General features: G+C 42.8%; 15 protein-coding genes across 50 annotated transcripts in view.

Annotated features, from left to right (window-relative positions):
• The window catches only part of aus (argus), a 31,302-nt gene extending 29,933 nt beyond the window's left edge, over nt 1-1,369 (reverse strand). For all 4 annotated transcript variants that reach the window (NM_001300514.1, NM_142710.4, NM_001300512.1 and 1 more), the window contains 1 exon segment: nt 164-1,369. In NM_001300514.1, the coding sequence (NP_001287443.1) occupies nt 164-262 (99 nt within the window). In that variant the 5' untranslated portion in view covers nt 263-1,369.
• Nucleotides 1,370-2,613: 1,244 nt separating this feature from the next.
• mod(mdg4) (modifier of mdg4) lies at nt 2,614-11,536 on the reverse strand (one part of a trans-spliced gene, as the record gives it). Coding sequence (NP_732623.2) covers nt 2,795-3,011; nt 3,071-3,146 — 293 coding nt within the window.
• Nucleotides 6,213-11,536, reverse strand: pre-mod(mdg4)-B (the record flags this gene model as incomplete). Of its 3 annotated transcripts, none has more annotated exon segments than NM_001316584.1 (6): nt 6,213-6,857; nt 7,526-8,472; nt 8,579-8,736; nt 8,883-9,526; nt 9,773-10,837; nt 11,131-11,536. In NM_001316584.1, a coding segment is annotated over 1 exon segment (288 nt), but the record flags the coding sequence as incomplete, so codon positions are not given.
• Nucleotides 6,213-11,536, reverse strand: pre-mod(mdg4)-G (the record flags this gene model as incomplete). 2 transcript variants are annotated; one of them, NM_001316586.1, is given in 6 exon segments in its annotated part: nt 6,213-6,462; nt 6,742-8,019; nt 8,086-8,472; nt 8,579-9,132; nt 9,244-9,526; nt 9,773-11,536. In NM_001316586.1, coding segments are annotated over 2 exon segments (285 nt in total), but the record flags the coding sequence as incomplete, so codon positions are not given.
• On the reverse strand, nt 6,213-11,536 carry pre-mod(mdg4)-H (the record flags this gene model as incomplete). 2 transcript variants are annotated; one of them, NM_001316582.1, is given in 6 exon segments in its annotated part: nt 6,213-6,462; nt 6,742-8,019; nt 8,086-8,472; nt 8,579-9,526; nt 9,773-10,364; nt 10,560-11,536. In NM_001316582.1, a coding segment is annotated over 1 exon segment (336 nt), but the record flags the coding sequence as incomplete, so codon positions are not given.
• pre-mod(mdg4)-K lies at nt 7,460-11,536 on the reverse strand (the record flags this gene model as incomplete). Of its 2 annotated transcripts, NM_001316590.1 has the most annotated exon segments (4): nt 7,460-8,472; nt 8,579-8,736; nt 8,883-9,526; nt 9,773-11,536. In NM_001316590.1, a coding segment is annotated over 1 exon segment (324 nt), but the record flags the coding sequence as incomplete, so codon positions are not given.
• On the reverse strand, nt 7,460-11,536 carry pre-mod(mdg4)-P (the record flags this gene model as incomplete). 2 transcript variants are annotated; one of them, NM_001300515.1, is given in 4 exon segments in its annotated part: nt 7,460-8,472; nt 8,579-9,526; nt 9,773-10,837; nt 11,131-11,536. In NM_001300515.1, coding segments are annotated over 2 exon segments (411 nt in total), but the record flags the coding sequence as incomplete, so codon positions are not given.
• pre-mod(mdg4)-L lies at nt 7,460-11,536 on the reverse strand (the record flags this gene model as incomplete). Of its 2 annotated transcripts, NM_001300516.1 has the most annotated exon segments (4): nt 7,460-8,472; nt 8,579-9,526; nt 9,773-9,972; nt 10,129-11,536. In NM_001300516.1, a coding segment is annotated over 1 exon segment (222 nt), but the record flags the coding sequence as incomplete, so codon positions are not given.
• pre-mod(mdg4)-J lies at nt 7,460-11,536 on the reverse strand (the record flags this gene model as incomplete). 2 transcript variants are annotated; one of them, NM_001300519.1, is given in 5 exon segments in its annotated part: nt 7,460-8,019; nt 8,086-8,472; nt 8,579-9,526; nt 9,773-10,364; nt 11,353-11,536. In NM_001300519.1, a coding segment is annotated over 1 exon segment (213 nt), but the record flags the coding sequence as incomplete, so codon positions are not given.
• On the reverse strand, nt 7,460-11,536 carry pre-mod(mdg4)-I (the record flags this gene model as incomplete). Of its 2 annotated transcripts, NM_001300517.1 has the most annotated exon segments (5): nt 7,460-8,472; nt 8,579-9,132; nt 9,244-9,526; nt 9,773-10,837; nt 11,353-11,536. In NM_001300517.1, coding segments are annotated over 2 exon segments (417 nt in total), but the record flags the coding sequence as incomplete, so codon positions are not given.
• pre-mod(mdg4)-T lies at nt 11,944-13,899 on the forward strand (the record flags this gene model as incomplete). The annotated part of the gene is given in 3 exon segments (NM_001202326.2): nt 11,944-12,322; nt 12,396-13,378; nt 13,438-13,899. Coding segments are annotated over 2 exon segments (624 nt in total), but the record flags the coding sequence as incomplete, so codon positions are not given.
• pre-mod(mdg4)-Z lies at nt 11,944-13,899 on the forward strand (the record flags this gene model as incomplete). Its single annotated transcript, NM_001202327.2, is given in 3 exon segments — nt 11,944-12,322; nt 12,396-13,378; nt 13,438-13,899. Coding segments are annotated over 2 exon segments (372 nt in total), but the record flags the coding sequence as incomplete, so codon positions are not given.
• Nucleotides 11,944-13,899, forward strand: mod(mdg4) (modifier of mdg4; one part of a trans-spliced gene, as the record gives it). Coding sequence (NP_788698.1) covers nt 12,158-12,322; nt 12,396-12,856 — 626 coding nt within the window.
• Nucleotides 13,956-17,256, reverse strand: mod(mdg4) (modifier of mdg4; one part of a trans-spliced gene, as the record gives it). Coding sequence (NP_732631.1) covers nt 14,332-14,636 — 305 coding nt within the window.
• Nucleotides 14,736-17,058, reverse strand: pre-mod(mdg4)-AB (the record flags this gene model as incomplete). 2 transcript variants are annotated; one of them, NM_001300521.1, is given in 3 exon segments in its annotated part: nt 14,736-16,413; nt 16,482-16,760; nt 16,906-17,058. In NM_001300521.1, a coding segment is annotated over 1 exon segment (312 nt), but the record flags the coding sequence as incomplete, so codon positions are not given.
• Nucleotides 14,736-17,058, reverse strand: pre-mod(mdg4)-C (the record flags this gene model as incomplete). 2 transcript variants are annotated; one of them, NM_001300524.1, is given in 3 exon segments in its annotated part: nt 14,736-15,652; nt 16,035-16,413; nt 16,482-17,058. In NM_001300524.1, coding segments are annotated over 2 exon segments (396 nt in total), but the record flags the coding sequence as incomplete, so codon positions are not given.
• On the reverse strand, nt 14,736-17,256 carry pre-mod(mdg4)-E (the record flags this gene model as incomplete). 3 transcript variants are annotated; one of them, NM_001300523.1, is given in 3 exon segments in its annotated part: nt 14,736-16,413; nt 16,482-16,760; nt 17,147-17,256. In NM_001300523.1, a coding segment is annotated over 1 exon segment (603 nt), but the record flags the coding sequence as incomplete, so codon positions are not given.

Here is a 17,340-nt window from a genome sequence, read left to right on the forward strand (position 1 = left end):
ACAACTGACATAAGGTTAATATTAAAAGATGCAGTTTTCAGGCATCTTATAGATACATTTCAAAAAGAACCGTTAGACACCGCTTGGAGCTTAGGTCCAATTGGAAAAGCCGAATAACCAATGGGGCATATTAGAAATAACCAAATTTTTTGTGTGTACAAACCTGTTCTCTGCTTTTGTTGTTTCTGCTTCTGTTGTTATTGGGGCTGGTGGTGCTGCAGATGTAGTTGTAGTTGTAGCTGTTGTTGTAGTTGTAGTTCATGGCTAGCTGATGAAGCTGCGGTGCTGCAGCGACGCTGACGTCGCGGCGACAATGTTGGAGCTGGCTCTTCTTCTTCACCTTGTGCTGGGGCTCTTCTTCTTGCCGTTCTCCTGGTTTTACCCGTTCTTCTTGTTGTCGTTGTCTTGGGATTAAATTTGGATGAAAATGCAGCAACAGAGGAAATCGCGTGCGGAACGCAGCCAACCAGCATTGGTAAGTGCAAGAATCGCAACCCGTTTTCGGTTTTCCTTTTCGCTGCTCCTCCGTTTCCTTTTTTTTGGGAGTTTCTGCAAGCTGCCCAGTGAATTTTCGTTGAATTTTCCGCTGCAGGGCAGCAGAAAGCGCACGAAGCGAACCGAAACTGAGACTGAAACAGCGATGGTCGTGCAAAATCGGATATTTCCGACGATGGTGCGGCGGGCGGGGGGTGTTAAAATATTGGAGCAAGGTGTTTCCAAACACACAGCTGCGGCGAATTCGCAGCAATTCGCCGAGGTTCTCTGCGCAAAAGCAAAGCGGCGAAGAGATCTGAGCGGCGGCGCTACATTTGTTGTTGTCGCTGCTGCTCACAGCTCCACCACCATTTGCACAGTTATATTACCTCGCTCAAGTCGCCCCTCTCCCTCTCGCCCACTCGCTGTGTCAATCGAATTAAAACGAATGCTCTTCGGCGAATAATTGGGTTTAGATACTTTTCCAGCAGACAAAGTTGTATTTTTTGCACTTCTTATTGATATTAGGCAAAACGCATCGGCCGAATCACACGCACACAAAGCACACACGCGCGCAGCGGTTTTTCAATCTGCAGTACACCAAACAACACACACTATTTCCTAATGCCTGTTCTTATCCCTCTGATTTTCCCAATGAATCGCTGGGCAATTGGCGATTCGAACCGATTTTCACTTGGCTCTTTGTTTTATTTAATTTTCACCGAAACGCTCTCACACGCAGAGACGCTTTTGCTCGTTCGCTGATGCTTCTGCTGCAATACACACCACCTACGAAACGAGCCAAGGGAAATTGTATCTATGGGCTGTGTATCTGTTTCTACGCGGCACGCGCTGCACGTCCGCTCGCTTCGGGTTTTCGAGAGAGAATATAACTTTTTCGATACGGTACGGTAAACGAATTCGCCTCCGAGGGATTGTATCTCACCGCTGCAGTATGACCGCAGCGCAGCACTGCTGCAATCTCACAGATATTTGGCGCGGACTCGAACCATTCATCTTATCTCAGCAAAACGACTGCGATTGGCGCATTCATTTGAAACATTATTCTGCAATTTAAGCATTCATTTTTAATTATTTTTTCTACTTTTGGATATACTACAAGAGCTAAGTAATATATTCGATGCTCAAGCTTCCCGAGGTAGCTGAATACAACTTTTCAAACACAATAGATTTTCAAAATATTGCATTTCAACAATGTAAACATATGTTTTTACTATTAAAAACGCACTAGATACACATTGCAAGGTAAAAATATGGCACCGTAAAAGTTGAACGTCGTTTTATTTATTTTTCTGAAGTAAGAGGCAACTTTTTGTAGCCACTGTCTGAATGCAAACGAATGCGTTCAATAGCAGATTAATATGCCTCACTTAGGGACACATTTCAAGTGGCCCGAAAGCTGAATCAGCTTTCTTGTCATTCCACACTTCGCACTCTTTGCTTGAAACTCGATTTGTATAAACAAGACCCACAAAGTTTACTTAAGAAATTAGCAGGCCCGTCATTGTGTGCGGTATCAATTTGAGAGCTGGCCATGCAACAAAGGGTCGTTGAACCAATAAAGAATGTATCTGTTTATAAAACAGTTTTTCGTGGCCTTGTAAAGCTCCAATTCCCATACTCAATCACTTCATACGGTTTTTATAAAGAATGAAATCCAGTCGAACAAGGAATTTTAAATTCTTTTTACGTAGTATTGACTTGCACGGAATAGGGGATTTTTGAAAAGTAGCATAGATGATAGGTAATGGATCAAAAAAGTTGATTCATTATTGTTATTTAATACCTAAAAGAGAATTTTTGATAGAGTCCCACAAAATACACCTTAGAATTCTAATTTAAAAAAAATACCTGGGAGTATTAAACTAGAAAGTTGCAACTCTGAGACATTAATTCTTATACGCTAAATAAATAATAAACTGTAAAAAAGCTAAAGAAAAATTAGCTTGGGGTGCCTATTGGATACATGGGTATACACCCAAGGACATAACACTAGATGCGCATTTACATACATAGGTATCGCGCTTATTTGCATATAATAAATTGGTTCCTAAAAATGCAAATCCTATTTTATTATTTTAACATACCGTTATCCTTTTAAAACTAAAATAAAAGTTTAAGGCATGCACTTGATAACTTTGTAGCAAGGTCTTAACTAATACACGCGATACCTAAACACATACATGTCATTAGTCTAAACGAACTAAAATAAATTGCTTTACCCTTATATGTAGATAGAGTATAAATAAGATGGGTACATCGAGTTGACTTTGAAGCAGAATGGAGCGGGGTGCATTGGCTAATGCTCGGGATCTTTAGACTTAAGGCTAGAGGACAGTGGTTTCTCCTTTATTTCAGTTTTGGGCTGGTTGAGTGTGTCGTGGTTGTGTTGCTGGTTCTTGATAATCAGCTCCCCAGTCACCGAGCACGTGATAATTCGAGCAGCGCAGCGCATGTATCGATTCCGAGCACAAAGCCAATACGTTTTGGAGCCCCGCGAATTGTTGCGATAATACCTGGAATGGTAAAATTTTATATTATATTATTTATAATATTAATAATACGACAGACTCACTCGTAGCCGCCCATCAGCAGTTTGGGCTTTCCTTTGGTGCCCTTGACAATCATTATACCTCGCTTGCGTATTATATCTATAAGTAAAAGATCAAATGAATGTTAGGTAAAGATTTACAACTTTAGGGGTATTTAATAGTCTACATATCTTACACGCACTTTTATTTCTATTTGGTTTTTGCAACTTTACTATGATATTAAAAATCCAATTAATGGAATACATTCACAGCCCTAAAATACCACTAAAGTTAAGCTCCATTGAAATTTTGTTCAGCACCTGCTAAGCTTTAACTTGATTAATAATGATTTATTGTATAAAAATGCTTTAAGATTTATTCAACAGGTATTTGTATGTTTTCTTAGGTCACAGGTGCGAGTGCTTCGCATATTTCAGTCGGTACACCTCCAGTCCATTCTTCTGCACGTGGGTGGTGGCCCTGACCTTGCAGTTCGAACTTCGATACCTGGCACACCGCCAGTTGATGCTGCTCTTCAGCTTCCGATCCATGACAAACTCATGTCTGTCGATTACCAGCTTACGCTTTTTCTTCCGGGTGCAACTAAAAGTGGCCAAATGTGAGGTACCTGCAAAGGAAAGCATAAGTGTTAATGATATATACACACAAAGTTAAGTGAGTATTAAAAATATAGGATTAGGCTTGAATGGATTATGTTTTACATAAGTTTATAATTACATGATAAAAGTTACAATACAATTATTACGCACACTTTCAGGTTGTTTTTTAGGGTTTTAATTGAGAAAATCAAACGTACTAAAAACTTTCGTTCAACGTTACAGCAACTCAGTTTTAAATTATTTTCGTAGTTGTATGCTTATAATAACTAAGTCTATGAAAATGAATAAATATGTCCATTTATCCATTTTCTTATGTACATAAACGAGTTGATCAAAATTAATTAATAAATGTTTTCCTTTCACTTAACTACAATTATGGAAAGCAGAGCACTAGCACAGCTCTAAGGTATAGGTTTTATTTAGGGTTTATCAAAACTATAAGATATCTCCCTTCAGCATTACAAAATCAAAACTGTTTGGAATTCATAACCATAGCCAAAAGATGGTTCACACATTATTCAATTGCAGCTTCATGTACTGCTTTCGCTCCTGGTCGAGTGGTGAATGATTGTGCGTTTTGATGTGCACTATTTTTCCGTTTAGCACATGGAGCCGACCATGGCACTTGGTCTTTGTGGTGTACTGTGTGCAGCGCCAGTAGGTTTTTCCATTTATGCACTTCTCTCGGATGAAGGGGAACTTCTTGTGCAACAGCAGCACGTGGCCCTTCTGGCTGACAACGTACTCGAATTGTTTTTCTAAAAAGAGTGGAAATGTAAAAGGTTAGTATGGGTTACCTAATGTAGACACAAGCAATGGCAAATGGCAAATGGCAAATGGCAAAGAAGCTAATAAAAAAGTTTTGCCAATCAATGTATTTTCTTTTTATTTATAATGATTGAATGCTCCACTGTCGCTCGTCTCTAAAGTACACCTTATTCCAACTACAGTATCCCTAAACGTCGTGAGTAAGTTCATTGAGCTCCTCCTCGTGCAGATCGAAGCTGACGCCGCCAGCTCCCTCCATCTCGCAGTCCAATTTGGTGGCCATTTGGTGCGGATCCCTTAGCGTTTGCGCCTTGCTGGAGCTGTACTTGTTCCGCTTGAGCTCGGCGTGCAGGTGTTCCGCCTTGTTGATGATGAACTTGGGCGGCGTCTCCTTTAACATGGTGATGCGTGCAGGACACTTGAGCTTCTTGGTGGCCATCGAGCTGCATCGCCACAGGATCTTCTTTTTGTTCTCGCTCATGATCAGAAAGCGAATGCCATTGGCCATGATGGCGGGGCGACCGCGCAGCGATTGCGTAAAAAAAACCAGCACATCTTCCGGATTGGGCACCTCGTCGTTGGCCAGAACAACTGCAATAAAGAAAGATGGTATTAGATGTGGTCGAAAGTGTTGGGTAATACAAGTATACATTCAATAAATTGGACAATTATTTAGGTGTCTCATATTTTTCTTTTTGTTTTATTAACATGTTTCTGCGAAAGACTCTTAAATTACATATCGAACATGTGCGCCATGCTCTGAGGAAGACTCCTCACGTTGGACACCACAGGAGTCCTTATTTTGGGACCGTCTCCCGTGCCAGAGTTTTCTTTGCGCTTCGGTCGAATGTGGCAGTGATCGTGGATCTGCCGGAAGTCGTTGCTATTTGTCTTGCTCATGCAAATTAGCACTGGGCACTTGGTATGCCGATAATACCAATGGCAGCGCCAGTACAAATTCGTGCGGTTTATGTTGTTGCGGAAGAACTTCATCCCATCGAGCCACAGGAGCTGCCCGCCACGTTTGGACACGGAGAACTGAATCTGCGGATTGTTACCGCGATACTGTCCATGTCCGTAATCGAATTCTGAAAGAAACCCGAATACAGAAGAATGAATTTAGTAACTTGTTCTAATTTCTTAAGCTAAGGCAATTGAATTGGTTGAGATAGATACTTAAAGGTATTAAAAAACATTTGACATTGCTTCGCTTTAATACAAATATTCTACATGCTTATGGACTAGGTGCTTAGCAGTATCTTATTGCAGCTAGAAGTCCTGGTTTCTAAGTTTCGATTTTATTTCAAGGAGTGGCGGCGGCTCCATTATGAGAGGAGGTACACGGGCAGGCTCATGATTCGTATCCGGATCGGTTTCATTATCCAACTCAGCCTCGGGTTCCGCTTGTGCCTCATCCTCTGCGGATTCCGCTAACTTTGTTTCTGAGCCGGGCAGAGGCTTGATCTCAATGTCGTTGCTTTCCGTGTGCTGGTGCTGGTGACAAAGTCGCAGGATGAGAGTGGACTCGTCGTGGATGGCGATGGCAGGGCAACGCTCCTTGTAATAATTTCGGCATTTCCAGTACTGCAGATGACCGCGCTTCTTGTTTCGGAAGAAGCGGAAGCCATTGATCACCAGCAACTTGCCGCCGTTCTTCTTGGAGTCCGCGAAGTCAATGTGAAATGCTGTGAATGAAATAGAAAGTCTGGATTAGTTTGGGAATTCGTGAACAAGTGCTACGTCAAAAGCGTAGGTCTATTCTTATGGAAACAGATGTAGTTCGTCGTAAATTTCGTTTAAAATTAAAAGCAGTCATTTATTTAAAAGTGGATTGTTAGATGTCTTATGGTTTTGACAATGTGCACTTAAATGTAAGCCTATGACGCATCCAGAGATAGGGCCTTCTCCCTTTTTATGAGCACAGGCAGGTTTACGTTATTGCTAGGGAATTTCCGGCTGTGATCATGCTCGTAGGTGCATTTGATGATTCGCTCCTGTGAGTTTTTGTCCACCGCGGTCACGACACGAGCCCTGCAGACCGTCACATCCTGTTGGTGGGACAAAGGAATACGTCGTTACTTTAGTTTATAACAAGGAGTCTCTGTGCTTCTTGAAATTCTCTTTTTTAGAAATCTATTAATTATAAACTCTTGTTTCTTTAACTATGCATATTAAACGTATACATATATTTAATTAAAAAATCAAGGAATATACTATAATATTCTTAGCACAACACGAAAAATGATGAGCAGACTTTATCTTAATGATTTCTCTTATACAAAACCTGAATTCTATGATTTTCAGCAAAATCTTGTAGTTTAACTTACCTTTTTCGAGCATATCCAATAAGTACGAGAGGCGGAACATCGGTTCTTAACGAACTTCTCGTTTTGGAAGAGCAGCACGGTTCTTCCCCGCTGTCCAGTGCCGAAGACAGCCAGTTCTAAAAGGATTAAGCAGATAATTAGAATAACCATAAACTTGGGAGTGTCTTATCACTTGTGTATAACTACTAAACTAGGTTTTAAACGAAGAATTGTAAGTTTATTGGTAATACAGCAATGTATACACGTCTACAAATGGTTGTGCACGCCTGAAATGGCTACATATGTGGGTTTGTTTTTGTGGGTAATCATGTAGACGTTGCAGCTTAGTCGCTTTTTGGCACACCCCCAATATATGATATCGTTGTAGTTGGCTCGTCGATCATAACGATATCCGTCGTAGACCAGAACATCGCCGCTCCTGGTCCGATCATACCGGATGCGATCCCAGTCGTCCAGGGTGCGGACGCACTTCTGATCGGGCGCCAGTCCACAGCGAACATTCTGTGGCCGTTTACCCTTGGTTTTGGGCAAGAAGCTCTCGTTACCAAAGTCAGCCAGGTTGCTAGGATTGAGTTCACCTAAATCTGAAAAATAAAACAAATTAGTGTGAATGCAAAATGTTATACATATTTAAAAAAATTAAAAGAAAAACAACACCGCATTGCGGAATAAAGATTTATAAAAAAAATATATATTTAGGTACAGTAAAATAAAACAAGAGGTTGGTCTATTCATAAACATAAGTAAAGTTTTAAACAAGTCAATTGCAACACACTCACCTTACCTTAATAAATACTATCTTCTGCAAAATAATCCTAAGCCTGTTTATATATCAAGCTTAAGATCTGACAAATTAAAAGGTGTTATTGCGCAAAACTAGAAATGGATTTCGGTTCAATTTCGTTTACTACATCATTCTGTACAAAAAGCTGCCTAATCTATACAGCTATGTATGTGTCCCGATTCAGACTTCTGAATGCTCTTTGATCTATGGATGATTATGCACGCCACTGACTGCGTAGCGGGATTGGCCATTCGGCAAGATGTGAGTGATGACGCGGGAGCGGCATTGCTTGCGCCACTTGCTGCACTTCCAGTAGACCTTGTCCTTATAGGCGGCATTCCGCAGGTAACGATGCTCCCCACAGTGCAGAACGACATTCCCGGCCGGAGTGCGAACGTAGTGCACGCCCTCCATGGATTTGGACAAACGAACGCGCTTCATCAGCTGGTGTTGATCGGGTTTTACGATGGGATCCGTTAACACATCAAATGTCACTAAAACATAGAAAAACAGGCAGAATTAGTTAAAGGCAACGCAATCATTCACACACATGCACATACAGTTAGTTTCTTTAAATCATATAGGACATTTCTGCTTAAATAAACAAGACAAAGAGTTTATTTTAGATTCACATATAAATAGTCTACTTCTAGTTCGCAAGCTATGGCTAGATTTTGAGTCTCGATTCATTGCAGGTTGTTAAGGTCCTCGATGCTTAAGTTGAGCGTCCTTAGCTCCAGTGTTAAATCCTCGTCACCCTCCTCCTTTATGAAGCCCGTGGATACAGACTTTTCCGACTTGCTTCGCGCTTTCCCCACAACGTTTGTTACTGAAAGCCGCTTTTTTCGCTCCGTGTTCAGGCAGGTGTGATGGCACGATTCCAGTACTATTTTGTGCACACCTTCAACTACATTGGTGACCACCCGAGCATTGCATTTCGTGCTTCCCTGGAAGAAAGATAGGAACTAGCTAATTTCTGTCTGAAACTGTCACAAGAGTCATAATTTCATAGGTCGCTTAGTTTTCTTTGGGGTTAATTAAATTTTATCTCACCTTTTTGGAGCATATCCAGTAGGTCTTCAGGTTACTGCGACGGTTTCGCACGTAGTTGTGGCCATTAAAGGCCAGCAGTTTGCAGCCGCGCTGTCCCCGAATAAAAGTGAGTAGGCTGTGCTTGATGGCGCCCTTCATGTCATCCAGATCATCGCATACTGTAAGAAACAAATTAGCTTTGAGTTAGCTTAAGTGTAAAGTCTACTACTGCAAAAACTGTTAAAGTGTAAATTTTACAAAATACGGTTTTTCGATTTTCAAGATTTGTATTCTACAATAAATAAGCTATAAATTGATTCTATACAATGATCCAAAGTCGGCCGGTTTTAATATGATTCTTTAGTAGGGCGGATGGTTATGTTGTCCGCATTTGATAGTCACATCGTGGTCTTGCGCGGTGACTACACGGGCCTTGCATTTGTGAACACCCGCTCGAGCGCAAGACCAATAAGTTTTCAATCCCGAGGTCTTGTTTCGAGTGAAGGAGAACTCTCCGATCTTAAGTTTTCGGCTCCCTCGAAAACCGGTGATGTACGAGTAGTACGCAACAGAACCTGTGAATAGAAAATATACACACTTGGTTAGTACAAACTGGTGGAGGAGTGCGACGCAGATCTAAAGCTAGAGGTCAAAGAGACGCATGAAGAGCGAGAAACTTAGCTAACTTGATTTTTATTAAGTCAGACGAGTGTTGAGGTGATGCAATATTTTACACTTGGACTTAAGACTAGTGCGCTATGTCGTTGTTGCCGGCGCTGAAGTGGCGGCCGTTTCCAATGGGTCCTGACGACGCTCCGCCCGGGCTGCCGCCTCGGCTTCCGCCCGCTGTCGCTTCAGGGAGCCGTACTTTCGCGCCTTAGTGATAACTTCATGGTTGTGCTCGCTGTTCAGGATGGTGAGTGTATCCAATTTGGTCTTGAGCCGCGCACGACATCGCAACACTGCGAACTAAAAGTAGAACCACAATAAATACATTTTTGGTGTAGATTTGGCTTAAACTGTGAAAGGAATGCAATTAACTTTACGAAATAACTAACAATTAATTACAGCTGTCTTCAACTCAGAAAAGTAGGCTCTACTTATCTTGCTCTCGACTAAGATTAAGTAGTAACTAGATTAGTTATATTTTCTCAATATTTTAAGGAGAATTTAAAACAAAAACGTTTTTTCGAATGTATAGTTTTATCCAATTACCTGGCTGCAGCGCCAATAGGTGACGTCGTCCCGGCAGATGTGACGATTGAAGGTGTGTTGCTTGAGCATGATCTGCTTGGTGCCGTACTTGCTGACGATGAAGAAGGGAGAGTTGCTGTTGACCACTCCGGCGGACGAGGCGTTGGCCAGCTGCATAGTGGCCTCGCCCACATCCACGCTGATCTGGTAGTCGAATTTGGCTACAATAAGAAGAGTTTTCCTCGTTAGTTGTGCGTGATGATTGGATTAGGGGGAATTATTAGTTCAGAAAAGGAAATAAAACACTTGGGATTGCTTTAATGGTAAAATGGTATTCGGTATATTGTACATTGCGGATTCGGCCTATGACTACATACACATCCTACATCCTAATAGCACTGCAGACAGTGCTGGGCGTGCTCATGATGCCTGGTGAGTCGAGGTCGTCGGCTCAGCTCCACGAGGACGTAGTAGGTCGGGCAGTTCCTGGTCAAGCAATGGAAGTAGGTGCGGTACTGCATGGCGCGGGTTTTTTTGTAAGACTTCCCGTTGACCACCAGGAACTCGCCCTGAGCGGTGCGCTTCAAGAGGACGCCCTTGTTCTGGTCTTTTGCTGAAGAGGATGAAGACGAAGATGAAGATGGTATGATGATGAAATGACTGCTGCCACATGAGTTTAATGAGCTTATGGTAGGTAATGCATGCAACTGGGTATAATCTTTTGGACAAATGACATTCTTTCGGGTTTATGTAATCTCATTTAATATTGCGGATAAAAAGCATCCTTGGGCATTAGTTTAGCGGGCACCTTGCCACCCAAAAAGCGCGGCGGATGATTGTGGGCATTCTTCCCCAGCTTGATCCCTCCGTCGAACTTGGTGATGGCCCTCGCGGAGCACTTGTTCTCGTTCAAACGCTTGCCATTTCCGTCGGAACAGATCCAATTGACCGTGGCCCGGAAACTGGCCTCCTTCTTGTACATGTATCCATTGAATACCAGGTTAAAACCCTGCTTCTGGTTTTTCAGGAAGAAGTACTCATGCTTATCAATCCACTGGCCACGCGGAATATCCCCGATGAACTGACCTGTAATGGAGGATCCAAGGAAACTGACTTTATTACCCGGGTGGTTTGAAAATAAAAAGGTATAGCCCAGAGAAAAACACATGGAAGTTTGAGGTGCTGAGTAAACTATTTATTGCAGGCAATTCCCGATACACTCTTACTATTTATAGCCGCTTATTTTTATCATTTGTAGAAGGCTGTAGCTAGTTTGCCTTTAACTGGCTACAAGTCGATTGATAGTCTAATATTCTAGTGTTTGGCTAGACATCCCTTTTGTGGTCAAGAAGGGTTGATTGGTAGCAAGGTGGACTCACCTGGGGCATAAAGCACTTTCCACATTAATTCAACAACTACCAGAGCAGAAAAATCACTAAATATCACTAAAAACACTAGTTCACATTAAATTCAAATAGAACATCATCCTTTTTGGTACTTTTTTGGAGGGATTCCTTTTTGAGACACCAACAACAACAAAGATGACAATCGGTGCACACACACAGACGCACATACATACGCGCAGGGCCACACGCACTTACTCGCTGCATTTTCGCAGGATAATTCACATATTGTAAACTTCGGACATTAATATGCATGCTGCAGTTAGCCACATTTAAGCCACAACACCTTTTGTTAACTATAGACTTGCAATTTGTTTGACAAAAAACAAAAACTCAGCGAACACAACACGGCGAAAAAATAACAACTACAACAAAAATGGCGTGCCAACAGCAGCACAAGCAGTGCTGTTAGCGAAGCTATCGGTTATCGGCTGTTAACTGTGTTTGAATCGTAACGTATTTTATTTTTACATATCTATATTTTACTGATATTCTTGCTATATTTTTTTTATTTTCAGAATTCGCATTGTCTTATATCTGAAAAATTCCATAAATGTAAGCTCATAGCTCAACAATCGATGGTGTATCAAGGCAAGAAGAAGCACTATTACTATGAGAACATGTATTCTAATATTACAGAAGCGATCCCTTACACATTTTTTCCTGCTAATCCCTTCGACTGATAAATAAATATAAATGATTTTGCAAAATAACATATTTAGCCAAATAGAAAAGCACTAATCGATAATGTTAGGTGCCAAACATCGATAACATAGTGAGTGCCAGCTCTAAAGTACAGTGCTCTTCTTCTTTAAACCGTGTTTTTCGTGCATTAAATATTTTATTTTATATATTTGTACATTACTCCCTGCTTGTAAACCAATAAAATACACAAGAACCAGCAAAAGACCTTCCACAGTTGTTTTATTTTAATTTTTTCGCCCGAAAGGCCCAATCTTACCCAGATGTTCTAACCTGTTGCGTTTGATTCTCCAATTGACAGCCGCCACATCCGCATCTGCAACTAAGATTCCACCACGTAAACGCGGCAGACCGAAAACAAAGGTTGAGGATCAGACGCCCAAGCCGAAGCTCCTGGAAAAACTACAGGCGGCTACCCTGAACGAGGAGGCCAGCGAGCCTGCGGTGTACGCCTCCACCACGAAGGGTGAGTCCGAATCCTGGCTAGAAGCCAAAATCCTGATCCATGATAACCAAGCTAATTCACGCTCCATTCGCAGGCGGTGTCAAGCTAATCTTCAATGGTCACCTGTTCAAGTTCTCGTTCCGCAAGGCGGACTATTCCGTGTTTCAGTGCTGCTACCGTGAGCACGGCGAGGAGTGCAAGGTGCGGGTGGTATGCGACCAGAAAAGAGTCTTTCCTTACGAGGGCGAGCACGTGCACTTCATGCAGGCCAGCGACAAAAGCTGCCTACCCTCTCAATTCATGCCTGGCGAATCGGGAGTCATATCCTCGCTGTCGCCCAGCAAGGAGCTGCTGATGAAGAATACCACCAAGCTCGAGGAAGCCGACGACAAGGAGGATGAAGATTTCGAGGAGTTTGAGATTCAGGAGATCGACGAGATTGAATTGGACGAACCGGAGAAGACGCCCGCCAAGGAGGAAGAAGTGGACCCCAATGATTTCCGTGAAAAAATCAAGCGACGACTGCAAAAAGCACTGCAGAACAAGAAGAAGTGACACGGAATATGCCTTAGATCTTCAAACTACACCTTTTACTATATAAACTTAACTAAGATCGAGAAGGCTCAAGAAGGCCCAACAGTACAAGATCTGAGCTGCCTAAGGGCTTCACATTATACTTTCTATATCCATTTGGGTCTTAAATAGCCCTAATAATTCTAAATAATTAAGTTTTTCGTAATAAAACGATGTCAATAAATCGGACCTTAAACCATTTCACTAGCTAGTAAGATCTAACTTAATACGTAGCTGTACTCAAAACCCCATTTAAATGATAAATAACATAAGCCCTTTCATGTCTTTCAGTGACCCAACACGTCCGCAACTGTGGTCCTCAGATGTTCCTGATCAGCCGCAAGGGCGGCACTCTGTTGACCATCAACAACTTTGTGTACCGCTCCAATCTTAAGTTCTTCGGCAAGAGCAATAATATCCTGTACTGGGAGTGCGTCCAAAACCGATCGGTTAAGTGCCGCAGTCGCTTAAAGACCATCGGCGATGATCTCTATGTAACCAATGGTTCGTAAAGCGAAGTAAGCAAATGCAAAGGCCATTTAATGGCTTCTTTCCATCTTCAGATGTGCACAATCACATGGGCGACAACAAGCGTATTGAGGCGGCCAAGGCGGCTGGGATGCTGATCCACAAGAAGTTGAGTTCCCTCACAGCCGCCGACAAAATCCAGGGTTCCTGGAAAATGGACACCGAGGGCAACCCAGACCATCTGCCCAAGATGTAGCCGCTTCCTATACATTCCCAACCCAAACGTTCGTGTTCTGTTAGGGCTAAGCTAATGTATTCTACTATTGTTCTTGAGCGTATATCATTGATTTAGACTGAGTGTCCCGAGCCTAGTTAGGATGGGTAAGTAGCCTGTTCATCTGGGATCTCAAAGTACCATTTTTGTAATTCTTAAAGTCCCGGGTCATATTATTTATTCTGTTCTCATTGCTTAGACGCTTTTGGCCACGGCACTGACTTAAACAATGGCTTGTGTTACGTACAAAATATGAACTCTTAATAAAATCAGATGAACATCTAAACGAATTGGAATTATATGTATGATCTCATCATAATATAGAAGAGATTCTTTCATGCGTTCTAAATAGTGTTTATTTTGTGCACTAAACGTATTTGCGTTAAGAGATCTTATCCCGTTTTTTGAAAGTTTTATGAATTAATCAATTCTCGTGGGTCCATATAAATTTAAGTTTAGAGTTTAGCTATGCATGAGTATTTTGATATTTCACGTTGCGTTATTATGTTTCAGAAACTATCTGACTTTTTCAAGATATCCATATAAACTATATGCTAATTTTGGTGTACTTCTAAATAATCAATAATATTCTTGTTCTCTATATATCTCGTTCGCTGGTAAATATCTACGAACAATTAGAAGAAGCTGTGTCTATTACCTATGCAGTGCAGGGGTTGGAATGTACTTGACGATGAGAACAGGACCCTTTTTGGCCCTAGTCGGTAAAGACCCAAGGCATCTTTAGGCTTTGTTGCTGACTCCTGACATTTTTGTGGTTGTGCGATGAGCACGTGCTGCGGTATTTCACCTCGGAGTCCACCATGAACGTAGTGGCTCGGGCCTTGCAGCCCTTGTGATGATACATGCAACGCCAGGATCCGATAAGGTTGTCCTTGCCCAAAATACGGTGGACGATAAAGTGCTTGTTGGCAATGATTAGCCTCGGACGTCTATGAGCAGCAAGACTGAACTCCGCAGGCCCGTCGAAGTTCAGAAACTTTTTTGAGTAGCGTTTGCGATCTGAAAGAAACAAAAAGCATCAAGTCAGTAAATTGTCTTGGTAATGTCCACAAAACTATTGTGTAACTAGCGTATTTGACTTAAACAGGATGGCAGAGTAGATGTTTCCATTATCTTTATTTCGGTTTGTAAATTGCTTAAGCTAATCAGGACCTATACAATTTTGCACTTAGCTTAGGTTTAGGTGGCTCGATTTGCAGCATGCAATCTTTGGAATATTTCAAGTACTTTGCAGTAGCTTCCAATTCCACCGTGATGTTATTTATACAAACATGATATATGCCTGTCCTTAAAATTCTGCAAAGACTCCGCTGCCCGCTAAAAATCGCTCACCTTAGGTACACTCTACATCGACATTAGTTCAACAGATAATAAAAACCACAGATTTTGGTGAGCCCACAACCGACGGGGCTAGTAATCTTTGCTAATGAAGACGGCACCGTGCGCCTGGTGCTGCTGCATCAGCGCCATCATTTGCGGTGTTTGAACGTGTGGCAGGGAGATGGGCATCGCCAAAGACATGGAGACGGGCACAGGTACCGTCACCGGCATGCCGAGGTGGGTGGGCCCTGTGGCGTACGCCGCGGTCGGAGGCATCTGCGCAACTTGGGTCATCATTTCCATCGCAGGAGTGGGAGTCGCCGAGGTGAGCACATGGTTCGGGTTGGGTGGTGAACTTTTAACCGCTGGCACAGTGCCGTTGGCCTTGGCCTGGCAGTAAAGTTGACACAGGGGCAGCAGCTCCTTGTGCCGCCTCTTGATATGGCTGAGAAAGTTCCCCGTGGACTTGGTGGTGCCGGAGATCAGTCCGTGGCATGTTGTGCAGGTGGCCTGGATAGCACCTGGCGTCTTCTGGTTCGGCTGGATGTTCTTGTAGAACTTACCGTCCAGTAGCTTGGGCAGGGTAAAGGGTTTCCGGAACGATTCCTCGTCGCTTAAGTAGGTGACGGCAAGGGCGGCCACAGCAGCATCCGATGAGTGCCCAGGCGTCGGCGAAGGCTCCATTTTGATCTTGACTGCAAAATGAAAAGATTAACAGATTAGTTGGGATTTAAGAATGCTTAACAACTATATAGTAGGTACAGAACGAGAACACTGATTACGTATTATGTGCACATTTAATTTAATTTATTTATGTTAAGGTAGAGCTGAAATCGATGAGTATATTATATTAACTGCTGGTCCTCCGGAGCTTACTGCAGCTCCGGAAATTCGTCCAGCAGGTCAGTCGTGAGATCCATCGAGCTGACCTCCGGAGCGTGGGTGTGCGGAGTGCCAGCGATGCGCAGGGTGACCTCCTGCACTTTGGAGGTCACCAAAGTGGCCCGGCAGCTGTGTTTCACGTAGCGTGAGCACCGCCAGAAGACGTTCTTCAGGCTCTGACGATTCACGACATACCGATAACCCTCGTAGACCAGCATCACCCTGCCTCGTTGCGTCGTGGTGTACTGGATACTGGCACCGGTGGTTTTGCCCTCGAAGAGCGCCTTCAGCGACTGGATGACACCTGGAAAGGGAGGTAGATGTGTTTTGACAGACATTAGTTGAGGTTATTTTGGGAGATCCAGGTGAGACCACTAACTAGTGCACAATAGGTTTAAAGGGAAGTTCTAGTACAGGCATTTATTTCGGTTTACGAATGCAACAATCAATTTAAACTATTTCCCCTCCTTTATAGGCATAAGTTTAAGAGTAGACAGCTTGTGGTCAATGAACTCCTGTACTGCGGACGGGGTCAGCTGGTTGCCGCGCAGGGCAAACACTTTACACACATGGGCTGAAAAGATGGAAGACACACAGGTTAGAACGACTAATCGTGCAACGGGCGCAGCCTCCCTTATGTACTTATGATGTCCTGGATCAGGTCCTTGTCCGTGGTCTCCTCGTGCTGGGCGATGCGCACCAGCTTGTCTTTACCAATCACCAGATCCATCACACGGCACGTATATATCATCGGCATGGGGATATACGCCTTGGCCAGAGCCACCTTGGACACAAAGACCCGGCTGCCATCGAACAAGGGGATAGCGTCAGCATCTCTAGGGGACTTCTGCACGCTATCAGTTACTGGTTTCCTTGGATGCTCCGCGGGCTTCGGGATGGCAGTGTCCTTGCTTGGGCCATCTGGAACGGCACACGATGGCAAAAACGATTAAAACACTTTAGCTTAGGAGGTCAACGGAAAACATAAACAAAATAAAACACGGTTATTGCGGTTTTCTTTTTTACAAAGTCTTTATTTCATTTCGATTAGGAAGCTTTCGCCTACACTTTTAGCGCAATTCTGGCGTCAAAACAGTTTTCCCATTATTTTTCACACTCGTTGCCCAATTTGACATATTAGAACACAAATTATTTATTGAAGTAAGTCCACGCGAGTCACAGTAGACAAGGAAATGGCAGCAACAATGCCAGGGCTGCACTCGATGCACAGCGAGTCCTCGGTAAAAGGGCGAGCAAAATGCTACGTTGTTTGATCTAAAGTTTTTTTAATTATGAAAATGACATACCTTCTTTAATATTACTATACTCAAGTAAACATATTACTAAATTATAGCAAAATATGCATATTGGTATTGGTACTAATAAATACGTCATGCAAACAGCTCGTTCCGTGTTAGAAAACGATTTACCGGTTTTAAGATGGTCTATAATTTTTCAGTAGTTTTGCGCATACCTATAGCTACTGTACTCCCGAACATTG

The sequence above is a fragment of the Drosophila melanogaster genome, chromosome 3R (genome assembly GCF_000001215.4).
Source record: "Drosophila melanogaster chromosome 3R".
Taxonomy (NCBI): domain Eukaryota; kingdom Metazoa; phylum Arthropoda; class Insecta; order Diptera; family Drosophilidae; genus Drosophila; species Drosophila melanogaster.